This window comes from Aedes albopictus, chromosome 3 (genome assembly GCF_035046485.1).
Source record: "Aedes albopictus strain Foshan chromosome 3, AalbF5, whole genome shotgun sequence".
NCBI classification, from domain to species: Eukaryota; Metazoa; Arthropoda; class Insecta; order Diptera; family Culicidae; genus Aedes; species Aedes albopictus.
This window is the reverse complement of record NC_085138.1, coordinates 161,307,005-161,322,638: the sequence shown is the minus strand read 5'-3', so window position 1 is coordinate 161,322,638 and position 15,634 is coordinate 161,307,005. Positions and strand designations below refer to the sequence as shown.

Genomic DNA, 15,634 nt, shown 5'->3' with positions numbered 1-15,634 from the left:
AACTTACAACAGTTTTTTTTTCAATCATAAGAACAAAATTTACAATTATGATGATCTTATTTGAAATAACTTATTGTGTTCTTACTTTGTTCTCAATAACTCGATAATAACTTATTCAGTTATTCTTCATTTTGAAATATTTTGTCCTGTGTTTTTATAAGGACAAAATTAGTTATTACTGAGTTATTTTCCGGTACAAAGTCAGTTATTAGGGGTACTCACAAAACAGATTAAATTGCTGCGTAAGCCATGATTTTCTGCTTATTTGAAATGTTTCATGATTTTGCGAATGGAATAATCAAAGATTGCCTTGGTGATCGCGACGTTTAATCAGTTTAAACAGTTTACGATGTTAAGTGAATCCCCTAATAGGGGATTTGTTCTTTTAGCTCTTATTCTCAACAAACCAATAACAAATTCTGCCATTCAGCTATTCATTTTTAATGGCAAAATTTGATCTTCGTTAGTTATTTTATTCTACCCGGGATACTACAAGCTTTCTCTGTTCATTTATTTCCCAACTGATTTGATATTTCTGAACAACATCAACTTACTTCAGCATGAGAGTTTATTAATTCCCGTTCTCTGCTGCACTGAAGTTGTCACATCCTTCGTTGCCGTTCGGGTGCTCATCGCAATTCAACGTCCACCTTTCATCCACCTAACGTCTGTGTTCGTAAATATGTTCCCATCCTTATCCCTGCCCATTTGGGCTCGTGACAAAAAACCGTTGTGGGATGCCTTGAGCTTCTGGTAGAACTTGCAACAGATCATCAGCATTTGCATATCGCCCATAACGAAAAAAAAAAGCTATTCCCAGCTCCCCCTCAAAAACCTGTTATTTAGTCAAGTCCATATCAACGCCAAGTATCTAATTTGAACAATCTGTGTCTCATTCAAAAGATGATAAATCATAGAAACTTTGATCATGATGTAGGCGAAACTTTTCCAAAAATATGTGTATGAAAAATTGAGAAATTTCTGGAAGGATTCTTAGATAAATGTCAATGAGTACTCCCTAGTGAATTTTTTAAAAGAATTTCTGTAACATCACAGAAAGAATTTATGGAACAATCCGTGAAGCACTTTTTTGGAAGAATCCCAGGAGGATTTCCTTTAAACTCTTTTGAATATATTCTAGGATTAATTCTTGCAGAAATCTGTGGAAGAATTATTTGTAAAATTGGAATTTCGGAAATGATCCCTGGAGAAATTTTCGAAGGAGTTTCTAAAAGAATGCCTAAAACCTGCCCTTTTTAGATTTGGTACACTTTCAACCGGCCCATATAGCCGAGGCGGTAAACGCACGGGTATTCAGCATGACCATGCTGAGGGTGACGGGTTCGATTCCCGGTCGGTCCAGGATCTTTTCGTAAAGGAAATTTCCTTGACTTCCTTGGGCATAGAGTATCTTCGTGTCTGCCACACGATATACACATGCAAAATGGTCATTGGCAGAGGAAGCTCTCAGTTAATAACTGTGGAAGTGCTCATAGAACACTAAGCTGAGAAGCAGGCTTTGTCCCAATGAGGACGTTACGCCAAGAAGAGGAGAGAGGAGGACACTTTCAACCGGCTGAAGATCATAAACGAGTTGACTTGGGAAAATGTTGTAAGATTCAAATGAAGCTTATTTATTGTACTTTGTGTAAAAATTATAAAATTTTCTGTTTTTATCGATAAAATTGGCTGCTCTATCGATCTAAATTTGTAACTGCATTTTTGTTTCTGCATGTTTGACGATGATTGGTTTTCGTTTGATTTGTGTAGAATTCAGATAGATACCTATTTCATCTTAAGGACAAACGTCTTGAAATCCCGCATCAACACTGCATCAGAACTTCAGACGCACAAATCTGAAGAAGCAAACATCAAACAACAGTGCACTTTATTATTCTGTTCTTGCTTACTTGTAATAAGCTTAAAATAAGAAGATCAGCTGCGCTTGTTTTGTTTACGAAGAGATTTGTGCGCTCGAAATCGTGAGTAGGTGCCAAAGTCGGCCATTGTGGCGGCCATTTTGAGATTCTAACAAGTCTGTCCTTAAAAATAAATAAACAGCATACAAAATGTAATAATAAACCTTATTTGCTTTCTACAATATTTTTTTTCTAAATCAAAGCATTTTCAATCATCAGCCGGTTGTAAGAGTAGTATTTCTATGAAGTGTACAGACCTTAGAATAATTTCTGGAGGAATATCTTCATTCAAGTATACGCGGAGGCATTTCTGATGGAACCTCTGGAGACATTAATTCTTTGAGAATCTTTGGTATTGCTGCGAGAGTCTACGAAAGAATTCCTGCGATAATCAGAGGCATTAACGGAGGCGTATCGGTATGAATTCCCGGAGAAATTTTGAAAAGTAATTCCTGGAAAAAATACAAAAAAATCTGAAGAGATCCATGGAGGATGTTGTATCGAATTAGGGTATCGCGCTACTTGGGCGGTGGCTTCTATATTCGTCTGTTTTCCACTATAACTCAGTCAATTTTTAACCAATTGAGTTGAAATGTTGTATACGGGTAGATACTATACCAATCTCACTGCATTCCAAAAATTGTGTCAATTGGTTCAAATTTGACTGAGTTATAGTGGAAAACAGACGAAAATAGAAGCCACCGCCCAAGTGGCGCGATTCCCTACTTGGAATAATTCCTGGATATACATCTAAAGAAATTGCAAGTAGATTTTTTGAGAATTTTTTGGGAGGATTCCTGGATTCTTTCAGTTTATTTTTTTTTTTGAGGATTTCATAAAAAAAAACTTTCGAAATCCCGCTACGTGTTCTTCCGCGTAATTCTGTGAAAGGCCTCCTCTCTCTCTCTCTCTCTCCTCTTCTTGGCGTAACGTCCTCACTGGGACAAAGCCTGCTTCTCAGCTTAGTGTTCAATGAGCACTACCACAGTTTTTAACTGAGAGCTTCCTCTGCCAATGACCATTTTGCATGTGTATATCGTGTGGCAGGCACGAAGATACTCTATGCCCAAGGAAGTCAAGGAAATTTCCTTTACGAAAAGATCCTGGACCGACCGGGAATCGAACCCGTCACCCTCAGCATGGTCATGCTGAATACCCGTGCGTTTACCGCCTCGGCTATATGGGCTGTGAAAGGCATATTAAGCAATTCTTCCGCGTTTTTTTTTTTCGTGAATTGCTAACAGGGTTTCCCTGAGAAGTTTCTCGAATGTTTTTGTAGAAATTCCTCCAAGTATTCGACCAGGAATATTGTCGGAGAACACGTCTTGCTCGATGCAAGTAGTTATTTATTCTGACAAATGTTACTTTTATTCGTCGACGCCTACTACAGATCAGTCATATTGACACAACACATGGTCCTCGATGTTATTACGAAAAAATAATGGAGCACTACAAATGCACAATGAAATTTAACATCTTGCAGTGTAACCTTACAAATGCGTAATAAATTGGAACATCACATTTGGATAAATATATAACACACAACATCAATTTTGCCCAGTTATCCTAATTGATAACAATTTTCGAATACAGGATGACGAAGTTTCATAAATGTTGTTGGTCCATCGGTCAATCCTGTGTCGTATTTCTTCTAGCAGGTTGCTTTTTGTTCGCAGCATTAGTTGCTTTCATAGCTTAAGTTTTGCTTAGGGATTTCTAATCCTAATAGTGCATTCTGATTAGAGTTTCAATACAAGTTCTTTACATTTTGGTGTTTCTGTAAGGGAACGATTATCTGGTAGTTGGTTTTTGCTCGAAATGACCTAAATGTAGGCTATCAAAATGAGACTGATGAGATTTCATGATGCTCTATTACGCCAGAGCATTACAAATGTGCATTTAACTTGGCGAAATATTAACAGGTTAAAATAGAACACGTAGCATAGAAATAAAACTTGTAATAATCTGAATGATCGCTTTGCCAACGAAATCTTCTTCAGCACTTCAACTCGATTCCGCTTCAGTCTCAGGTTCCGCTTCAGTTTATGTAATCTTCATTCCATGACTCCTATCGTATACGTAGTACGAGAGTAATGCTGCAACCAGCTAACATTGAATTCTTCTTTCTGAACACTTTCTCTTCCTTATATCCTCAGCGTTTGCAAACAGTTGGTTTTCCATGGCCTTAGCGTTCGAACGATAACTTGAAAGCGGCTCTTGCGGGATGTATGTAATCCAGATCTTCCACAGTAAACATCAGATTACTTAAAATTTTGATTACAGACAAATAATAGTTCCGATTCCACTTCTGAAATTGTAGGAAAACACGTCTAGCTCAATGCAAGTAGTTTGTTATTCTGACAAATGTTACTTTTATACGTCGACGCCTACTTTACAAGTATATTCTGGAAAATTCCCTATGAGAAGGCCTATCTTCGGTGAGCCAATGAGTAATCAGCCAAACCATAATGAGGGTGGCGGGTTCGATTTCCGATCGGTTCAGAAACTTCGTAATGAAAATTTATTTTTTTCAAATCCAAAATGGTCATTTGAAAACAAAGCTCTTGCTCAATAACTGTGTAAGTGCACATAAAACACACAAAGTTGCCATGTTCTTTAGATATTCTTGCACTTGAATTTTTCAGGTACTCTCCTCAGGGAACTTGCCAGGAAATTCTCAGGAAATCCTCAAAAAAATTTTCTAGAATTTTCTCAAGAATTCCTCAAATGATTACTTAAGAAATGTCACCGAAGGCAACTGCAGCTTCGACACTGCCTTCATAGATTATTTCAAAAACTCTTTCAATTTAGTACACCTACTTTGTTAATCCTCTCTGATCGGCTCTCGGGTAGGAATTCAGGGGTCCCTGGAGTTATTTCCGAAAAAATGCTAGATGAAAATTCAGAATACATCTCAAAAGGAATTTTGGAAGATTGTCTGGAGGAACTTCTAAAAAAACCTTTTTGGAACTTTCTAAAGGAATTGCTGAAAAAACGCCAAAGAATAATTCCTAGAGCAATTCTGAGAGAACTCCCGGAGGTATCTCTGGAGAAATATATGAAGGAGTTTCTGGCTGAATATTTCAAACCCTAGAAGAACTCTTGGATCTTCTTGGATCTTGGAGAGGAATTCTTGGAGGAAACGTGGGTAAACATTTTTGGAAAAAATCATAAGTACCGTCAGTGTACCAGTAGCCGCTCATGACCCAATAGCCGCTCATTGTTGCAAAAATCAAGTTTTCACGCATAAATACCCCCTTTTCGTCGCTGATATTCTTGGACAATATACAGGGGATGGCCAAAATGTTTGGGATAGGCAACTTTTTTTTCTCTCACAAAAAAGTTCAAGATGCTATAACTTTTCATAGAGTGCATCAAAAAATTTCAAATTTTGACTGTTTGTCAACCTATTATATGTGCATCATTGGTACAAATTTGGGCTCGATTGATTAATCTTTCGCAAAGTTAGAACCGTTCAGGTAAAACACTATTTTTCAGACAACTCATTTTTGAGCTGTCATATCTCGGAAATCAGTGAACCGAATTGAATGAAATTTTGAACGTACACTAACAATATGCAAATGCTTCACAAACTATTTAAACATAGGTATTTTTTAAACGTTAAAAAAAGTTATCATGGATTGACAATTTTTGGATTTTTCTCGAAAAAATGTAATTTGTTTACATCAATGTCAATAAATTTTAATGTTAATATCCAAAGATTTTCCACTTCTGTTCTCAAGCTATCTCTAATCAGATATATTGGAGCTTATTTAGGTTGAAGAAAGAACACATTTCGTAAGTTTTGTGTGGTATTGTAAATTTGACCTATTTTCCTCTGTATGGGTCAAAATTCCAACCCGGTATAACTTGATTCGCCGTGAGAAAATATTACATTTTATAACGTCGTATAAAGTATCAATAGTGTGCGGTAGTTCGGCAGCAGCAAAGCTTCGCGCGCTCGCTTTGCTAGATTTTTGCGATTTTTTTTTCCTCTTCCCTCTGCGGGGCTCCGACGACGGGACGCCAAGCAGTCAGTAGTGTGCGGTAGTTCGGCAGCAGCAAAGTTTCGCGCGCTCGCTTTGCTAGATTTTTGCGAGAGTGAGTTTTTGGAGGCAAAGTGTACAGGCCGCGTTTTCATTCGGTCGTCGTCGTCGTCTATTTGACTGCTCATCTTCGTACGGGGCGATTTATGATACGATAAATGCAACAAACAACATTTTTTGCGATTTTAGTCAACAGACATTGAAATGTTCGTCACGTCAAGTGTCGGCCCAAGTTCCAAAGCCACGTTGGTTCAAATCACTTTATTTTCTCTTTCGTTAATTTTCGCACTTCGAAAACTATCTGAATGGTTCGTCATCTTCGATGTCGGCATGTGTTTTGTTTTAGTCCAAATGAAAATAAATGGTTTGATATTAATAGGGTTGCATGAATCACTCCACTTACCAAAGTGAACTCATATCATGCGCCCTCTCCCCTCCCCACTAACAAAAATTCCTTCCCATGACAGACGTGGAGACGCAGAGGTGATCTCGGTCTTTAGTAAGCAACGCACGTCATAATAATATTCCTTTCCTTCCTCGATGACCGTAAGGACGTGGCCGGCGCCGTTATTGACCTAATAAAGTTTGGAATTCTCGAAGATGCACATTGAGGACGGTAAGCTACTCCCAAGCTCCGTCTGTTGGTTCCTTGTGCAACTTCGATTGTTCTGGTCAATCACGGAGTAGCAACTACGAATAGTACGGTCATCTATGCTCATGCTCATGCTCATGCTCGTATAAAGTATCAATATATTGTTGATAAACGTTAAAAAAATCATTCAATTCGGTTCACTGGTCTCCGAGATATGACAGCTCAAAAATGAGTTGTCTAAAAAATAGTGTTTTACCCGAACGGTTCTAACTTTGCGAAACATTAATCAATCGAGCCCAAATTTGTACCAATGATGCACATATAATAGGTTGATAAACAGTCAAAATATGAGATTTTTTTATGCACTCTATGAAAAGTTACAGCATGTTGAATTTTTTTGTGGAAAAAAAAAGTTACCTATCCCAAACATTTTGGCCATCCCCTGTAAATTAAATGAGAGCAAACTCATTTTATGCAATGTTTACCAAATAACATAAATTTCAAAAACAAATACATTTGTCCGTGAGCGGAATTAAGGAGTGTATCGTAAAGTAGTTGAAAATGTTTAAAATAGCCTAAAAAATAGTTTAATACATCTTTTAAGTAATTTTATTTTTGGAGATACTGTATAAATCCTTGAAAATAGAAATGGCCTTTGTGATTTTCTAAAAATGTTCTTTTAAATGGGTTTTTAACCTAGATTACTGAACGCATGTTTTTAAATTTTTGCACACCTTCTAAAAAATTTAAATTGCGAAGAAAGTTCGACAATGTTCGAAAATGTTAACTTTTTTGTGCAAATATAATAAGCTCCAGAATCCTCATGATATAGGCAAATTATTTTTTTCAAGAAAAATCTCCAGTGCATTCAAGCGCAATTCTTAAAAATGAAAAAAGGCCATTTTTGAGGAACCCCTTTTTTCTATGGTCCTCCAAATTATGTTTACGCAAACAAAAAATACATAAAATGAAAAATTCGCATTTTTTAAATAGGGTATGTTTTTTAATTTATGAACGAGTAAGTTAGAGCAAAAAATAGAATTTTATAACCTTTTAAGATATTAAAAGCAGAACTTCAAAGTTTGTCCAAAAAATAGACGTTTTTTGGAGTGGACCATTTTGTAGATATAGGAGATTTTTCTGTCGAAAATATGAATTTTGAAAGTCGGTGTTGAATGATATGTTATGTGTACATAACTGTTAACAGACATTAATATTTTCCAGATTTTTTATCGTACAAATTTTACTCGTTACAGATTTTTGAAATGTTGAAAAATCTTAACAAAATTGCATTTTGTGCAGATTTTTATTTTGAGAGGTGTATTCATTTAACCATATTTTCAATAATACTAAACTTTTTCCAAATTTTTCCAAGGTATTCTAAACTTAACTAGGGTCTGGGACTATTTCGGCAGGAGCACCTATTTTGGGCACTTGCTGTTATAACTCAGTCAATTTTGAACCGATCGACTTGATTTTTGAGACACTATTAGGTACACACAGTATCTAGGCATGTGAAATGTGAGGCATTTGAAATTGACTGAGTTATAGCAGTAAGTGCCCAAAATAGATGCTCCTGCCCAAATGATCCCAGACCCTATATTGTGAAGATTTCATAGAAGAACCGAAATGAAAAGACCAACCCAGCTTCGAGATAGAGCATTCTGAACATTTTCAACTACTTTCCGATACACTCCTTAGGACCACTTTGGTCTCACACAAATTGTAATAATATCATACTTTTATGAAAAGTTCTACATAAGTCTTGTTTTGTATCTGATTGTACTTAGATTAAACTAACTTAAAATGCAAAAACATTACAAATTGGCTTACCAGTCATTTAACAGATGATGTTTTTCTGCAAAACTGGCATTAGATGAGCGGAATCTGGTACCCTGATGGTACTTCCTGGAGGAATCCCAGGAGTAGTGACTGTAGGAATTCCATGGAGAAACTTCTCAAGAAACTCTTTGCATGTGTTTCTAGAAGAATCTTTTGAGCAATTTTTGCAGGAATTCTTTGAGAAATTCCAAACAAAACATTCTTGTGGAATTTCTGAATCCCTAGTGCAGTGTTTCTTACGCCTATTGTTCTAACTGCTTGTATCACAAAAGCTATATCTACATATATCTAGGGTGCGGGCACCGGTTTTGGCCAGTCCAAGGGAAATCATTTTTATAAAAATAACCAATAACCCAATGAATACTACCAATGTGTTGAATGAAATGTTTCGATCTATACTTTATTAGAAAAATGCAGAAATCAAGCTAATAGTTGATTTTTGTATTAAAAATGGCACTGGCCAAAATAGAAGCATTGCCGCAGTTTTGGCCATATTCTTAGCTTTGGTTTCTATTTTGGCCAATCACGTGTATTTTTTATGGGAGTGGCCAAATTAGAAGCACCCTGGCCAAAATAGATATATGGGAGCTGATTTTTTAAGGAAAAATATTATTTTCTTCCAGTTTTTGATCAAAATGTATGGTTTTCACAGCAGTTATCATCGTATTATATTAGAATCTACTAGTAAAAAATAAATTTATGCCGATTTAGATCGTAACAGGCTGAATACCGCACTATATATATGGCCAAAACTCCGGGCTGACCAAAACTGAAGCTTCTACCCTATAACATTAATTCCAAACCGCTATTTTTCATTATTCTCGGCGTAGAACAACTTTCATAAGCAGCAATTCAAAGATATCTACCAAAACATAGAAATGCAGACATTACAAGCGGTCCGCGGGACTGTAGTTTTTTTTTCAGATACGGACACGTTCAATACTTCCAGTGAGCTATAATGCTCTTTAAAGGAAGCGAGACACTAGACAACGGACTAACAGTGGCACAGCCGAAAACTTTTGCTGACAGCTGCGGCGGGAATCGAACCCACGCTCTACAGCACGATGCGACTAAGTGCTTGGTGACACTAGCCGCACGGCTACGAAGCCACACAATAGTTAATAGTTCTAGAGAAATTTCAGGAGGATATAATGGAGGAATACCTGAAGTAATCTCTGATGAACATCAAGAATCTCTGAAGGAATTTCGAAAAGAATCTATGAAGGAAACCCTGATTACAGGGCTGATAGCAAGTCACTTTTTAGTGACTTAGTCACTTTTTTTGGGTTGGTCACTAAAAAGTCTCTTTTTTCAAGGTCAGGTCACTAAAGTCACTATTTTCACCTAAAAAGTCACTTTTTTCAACTTTTTTGGGAAATTGATAAAACACGGATTGAAAAATATTCAAAACTGTTAAACCATTAAATGATGCCACATAAAAAAAGTCAAATTTTCCCTATACAAACCGTTCCATACAAATAAAAAATACCTTCGCAACTACTTTTATGTCTTTCTTTTGGATCCATGGGAAACATTGAAAGAAAATTGGCTACTACTTACTCCTATCCTGCAATTTCAATCAAGTTGTCGGCGATGATTGAAATATTCCAACATAAAATTACCATATTAGCCATTAAATACCTCTGAGGAAACATTTGGTCGTCATGACCGCTTTTCTCGGTAGATCAATCATTGCCAAATCTAAATCTGGTATTAGATTTCTTAGTGAAGCGTGTTTTTACGAATTGGAATCTATTTTGTAGACTGGAACAGCCATCTTCACGCACAGATAAACGCCCAAAAGTAAGCAATGCCCTTGTAATTTCATAGTGTTGAAACTGTTGTGTTAAAACTGTTTATTCAAATGTTTACAACACCTCAAATAATGAGAGTGAACCATGCACGGCCTTGAATAATCTTTAAAGACCATTACAGCGCTTTGCGGACCTCTAAATTCCTTCGCGGACATTATCACATTACGGACATTACGGACCTTCACAGACCTGCCCAAGCACTGGTTGTTTTGTGGACTGGACACAAAGGCTTATATTCCATGGAGATCTTGTAAGATCTGTACCATGTATACAGTTCAATATAATACTCCATTTACTTGTTAGAAGGGTCATTGGTCTGGGGCGTATAGAATAGTCATTCGTATAATACTAGTTTTGCTTGTAGATCCTGCATCAACATTTCATGGAGTTTTGGGACGACCTAGATCATATGTAGAACTAAAAGTAGTAAAACTGTTATAGAAGTCTTCAAAACAAATGCCTTAAAAAACAACATCAATGGAATCCAATACGTGTGTATCGAAACAACTTTTATAAATACTGGAAGACTGAGTTCCATAAAGTTTGGAGAGTTTTATAAACTAACGCACACATATTTTGTATGGGGCCGCCCCATGATGATTCGGTGAGAGTGCAGGCCTAATAGCAAGTCACTATTTAGTGACTTGGTCATTATTTTAAGTCCCCAAATAAAATTAGCAACTTCTCCCAGAATGCTTGTAACTACATATTATGAAAATTTAACTAGAAACTATGAGACAATTCAAATAAATAGGGTAGGTAATCAAAATTTGAACCAAATTGAGGCTTTCTGAAGCAGTGCAAATTTTAAATGATTTTTTCTCCCACATGGAAATAATTTACTACGGCAAAATCGTTTGTACATGAAAGCCACGGGTATAAGCTTTCTGTTAAATGGTAAAAAGTTTGTATTTGTATTTCATTGAAATTTTAATCTTAATTTGAACCATCGCAATCATAATTTGAACCAATTTTAATCTTAATTTGAACTACTGGCGGCAGCAGCTCGAGCAACTCACAAAACAGCCAATTCCATGCTAAACAATGAAAAATCACATGAATCTGCTAATTCTCATACCTATTTTTCATTAGGCAGTGGAATCTCAACTCAGAATGTTCGAAATTCTTTAGGAATTTGGAAACTAAATTTGGATTTTTCATCCCCCAAAAGTAAACAAAGCAACCACTAGCGCAATCTTCAGGCCAACACTGGAAGCTCACCCCCGTTTACTAGTTCAAATTTAGATTACAAATGGTTCAACTTAAGATAACATTCTCCAAGTAAGAATCACTTAAATTTGATAATTTTATGACAAATAATGCGGAATATTATTCGGTTGGTCGATTCTACGATAAATAAGCTTTCATTTGACGTGTTCACATATTGCGTGTGATACAATGCATGAGCTGTACTGCCCCCACTCGCATAACAGTCCCATTTGACTTTTCATCAATTTTGAGTTAACGTTATGAATAGTCATCATTTTCGATGTACTTCCAAATACAATAATAAAAATTACGAATTTTTATGTCAATGTGTGAAAAAAATACCAAGTCATGAGCGTCCCATATCAAAAGTACCCGCATAACAGTCCCATCATGGATTTTTGTGTCACGAAACACAAAACTGAACAACTTTGTAGCGATTGTAATATTTTTTACAGTTATATATTCATGTGCAAAGCAATCTGTGAAAGTTTCGAGATGATCGAAATATTTTTCAAATTTTGGGGATTTTTCAAAGTTTTATATGGAAACAAGTTTTCAAACTTCAAATGCCGTTTTCTCAATTCCTCCTTTTTGCAAATGGGACTGTTATGCGAGTGGCGGCAGTGTACGAGTGCACCGAAAATGTGCTTTATCTTGGGGGAAATGGGTGAAATCACAATGATTTTTCGATTGCCTGTTTTCCATGACAAAAACGCTTTTTTCAATGCTTTTAAAGTCCATGTTATCAGGTTATATTATGGAAAGCTGTTTAACATCTTTTTCGGGACAATATTTGCCTGAAAAGTACGTCTTTTTAATGAATTTTGAAATGGTTCAAATTAAGATTACAATTTGACTAGTTCAAAGTTTGATTTCTTACCCTAAGTAAATATGGGACATTTTGAAGAAATTAAGAGTTCCATTACATTTTCATAGGCTATTCAAAAAAACCGTTGTTTTCTTCTGAAAATTTCCAAGGGGATACGTAGAGAAATATTTCAAGTATTACATCAAAATTACTTAACTACTTTCTGTTATTCATTTTATTTTATTTTGAGAGAATTTTTGCAAAAATATTCTAGAAATCATATTTGAAAAATTCTTATTCAAATTCATTCGCACATTTTTAAGCATTTGTCTATCTAAGTTTCCATCAAGGTGAATTTCATGACAGAAAACATCCAACAAGTTTTCCAAGAGTTTCATAATTTATTTATTTTTTCTTGACAGAATTTTCATGCCATGCTCATCTAGTTCTGCACAATGTATTTTATAAAATTGTAAATACATGCAGCTTTGTATTGCTGCGTGCGTTCAAGATGCAAACGGTGCAGAAAAGCGCTTCAAACGCGGTAACACATGTTACCAAAGGCAACGTAGCAACCATGGCCAATATCACCGCCACCCTAGGATTCGAAAGCTCCCTCTGGCATCGGGTTACTTGTTAGAAAATCTTACCGCATTTGATATATTTGCATTTTGAATGCACACAGCAATACAATTTTAGGAATGGAATGAAAGTTTTTCTTGAACATTTTCATTATGCGGTACTCCAGGGTTTTCTGAATCAAATTCGTTCTACAATGTTTCCTCACTAAGCATATTTTTGAGCCAAAATTTACTATTTAGCCACTTTTTTGAAAGTCACTATTTGGTCACTATTTCAGAGATTTTGGTCACTAAAATAACTATTTTGACCATCAGTTCCTGCTACCAGCCCTGTGATTAAACTTCTAGAAGAATCTGAAGAGGAATTCCTAAAAAAATGTGAACAGGAATCTCTGAAAAAAACTAGGAGTGTGTAAATAATGTCTGAGTCATAACCGCAATGTTGACGTAGGACTAATTTTTAACGCATAATAAAGAATTTGGGGCGCACAGATGAAGTAAACGTGTATCTATTCAGCAAAAATAACGGCCAGAGTAAAATCACTATATGCCAAAGACTCGAAATCTGGCGATTGTTGCTGGTGATGATGATTCCCGTATCATGACGATGATGCTGCCGAGCAATGCCTTCAAGGTTGAAGGATTCGTTATTGAAATAATCGTCATCATTGAAAATTCGAAAGCAGTTATTGTAGGAAATTGATAATGTTATTATAACATAATGAGTAGATGATTTGTTTCGGTGTTCCGAGACATGTGCTCGTTGTTAGGGACCACGAGAAGAAACGGTCGTAGTAGTCGGGAACCATCTAGAAAGGGAGAATTAGCTGAGACGTGGTGACATAAAGACGCTGTTTCAGAGCGCAAGTAATTGAAGAAATAGTTATTTTCTGTAAATAATCTGATCGTGGTTTATTGAATCTTACTTTGGATTCGAGCTAGACCCTACAGTTTTCTCGTGCAAGGCTGAAATTTCCGCAGTGAAAATGTATTCACTGTATTGCGGCTGAAGATTGGAGTACAGTGAACTTATTTTCACTGCAGAAATTTCAGTTTAGAATGAGAAAACTGCTTTCGAACTTTCAATGATGACGATTATGTTAACGACGAATCCTTCAACCTTAAAGCGCATTTGACAGGTTGGGGCAAAACCCAACTAAAAAGCACTGTCAATGTCAAAATAGATGTCAAAACGAGTTTGACGTCTGGCCGCCGTCGCATCACAGCTCCTGTATACAGAACGTTTACGCAAGTATGTGAGTGTTCCGTGGCAAATGAGGGAAGATGCGAAGAAGCAGTAGCTTTTATATTCGACGGGAGCATCCAAAACGAGCTCGATCGTGATTGGCTGGAAAAAACATGGGTTCACTTTTCCCAATTTTTCAATAGTTTGTTATTGAAAAATAGCAAATGTTAATATTGGACATAATGGGTGTAAAGATTTGCAATCGATTTCTGCCAAAATTTTAAAAATTCAACAAGAAATGACTGAGTTATTAACCCTCAAAATCTCCACTTCAAACGTAACGCGGCCGATTTCTGAAAATTTATAATGACACCCGGTATAGAAAAGAGAGACGTAGTCCTACGTCAAAAGAACTTCTACAGAAATCTCTACAGGAATTACTACAAGAATATCTCGACGAATTCATTAAAGAATGTGTGGAAAACTTCCTGTAGGGATCACATTTTTTGAAGAATCTTCAAACAAATAACTGAAGAAATTCCTAGCAAAATATCTTGAGATTTTTTTTACATCTTCACATTTATTTCCTTTTCCAATTTTACAGGTTGTACTGGAAATGGCACATCGCATTGAGGTCGGCCCGGACAACGAAAGCAAAAACATTGTAGACACAGTTGTGGATCGGCTGATCTTCAAGCAATGCGACATCGTCAGTATTGCTGCCAAAGACGTCGATCTGAACTTCGCCAAAGACACATTTAAGACAGATACCGCCATCTCCCGCTGCAACGGCAACGGTCGCCCGGAGGATCGGGAACTCGAACCGTGGGACGAAAGCGGTGCGCTGAACGGTGATTGTGAGTTCAACCTAGAATTGGACACCAACGCCAACGGATGGGATGTGAATGATATGTTCCACAAGAATGAGACGATCTACGGTGTACAGTCAACGTTTGATCACTCCCTAACCGGCTATACGGTTCAAATCACGAAGAAAGATTCCGATGATTTCAAAGCCCAGGAATACGAAGCGGAACGTATCGCCAACGAGATAGAAAACAATCCAATTTACAAGGATCGAATTGACCTGGAAAACGGCGACGAGGAGTCGGCCTTTGCGGCTGTCGTTCGGCCGACCAATTCCAGTCCCCAGCCGTCCTCGACGGCGGCCACAAGTGGTTCAGCACAAAGTTCTAATAGTATGAACGATAAGAGTAGCCCTAGCAATAACAATACAGTAATGCCATCGAATGCAAAGTATATAGTTCCGGCGAAGCGCAAGCCCGGCCAGGTTGGCAAGTTGACTGTCCGCAGCACCCCGCCTCCGTTGACGAATAACGGAGGACCGCCATCGCAGCAGCAGCAACAGCAACAACAACCTCCACCGCCACAACAACAACAACAGCAGCAACCACAAAGTCCACAGGCGCCACACAAAAACAGCTATCCGAACATGTCAATGCCTTCACAGCAGCAGCAGCAACAGCAGCAACAACAACAGGCACAATCTCAGCAGCAACAAGCGCCGCCACCTAGCAATCAACACGGTGTCGGCGGAATGCAGCAACAGCCCCCGCATGCATCACAGTACGGTATGTATTCAATGGATACTCAGAATAGAGTTATGGTTTTTATCC

General features: G+C 37.1%; 1 protein-coding gene across 2 annotated transcripts in view; it reads left to right on the top strand.

Moving 5' to 3' along the window:
- The window catches only part of LOC115254267 (ataxin-2 homolog), a 72,199-nt gene that overhangs the window by 40,122 nt on the left and 16,443 nt on the right, over positions 1-15,634 (top strand). For both annotated transcript variants that reach the window (XM_062858059.1, XM_062858060.1), the window contains one exon: positions 14,602-15,589. In XM_062858059.1, coding sequence (XP_062714043.1) covers positions 14,602-15,589 — 988 coding nt within the window. The remainder of the gene's footprint in view (positions 1-14,601; positions 15,590-15,634) is intronic.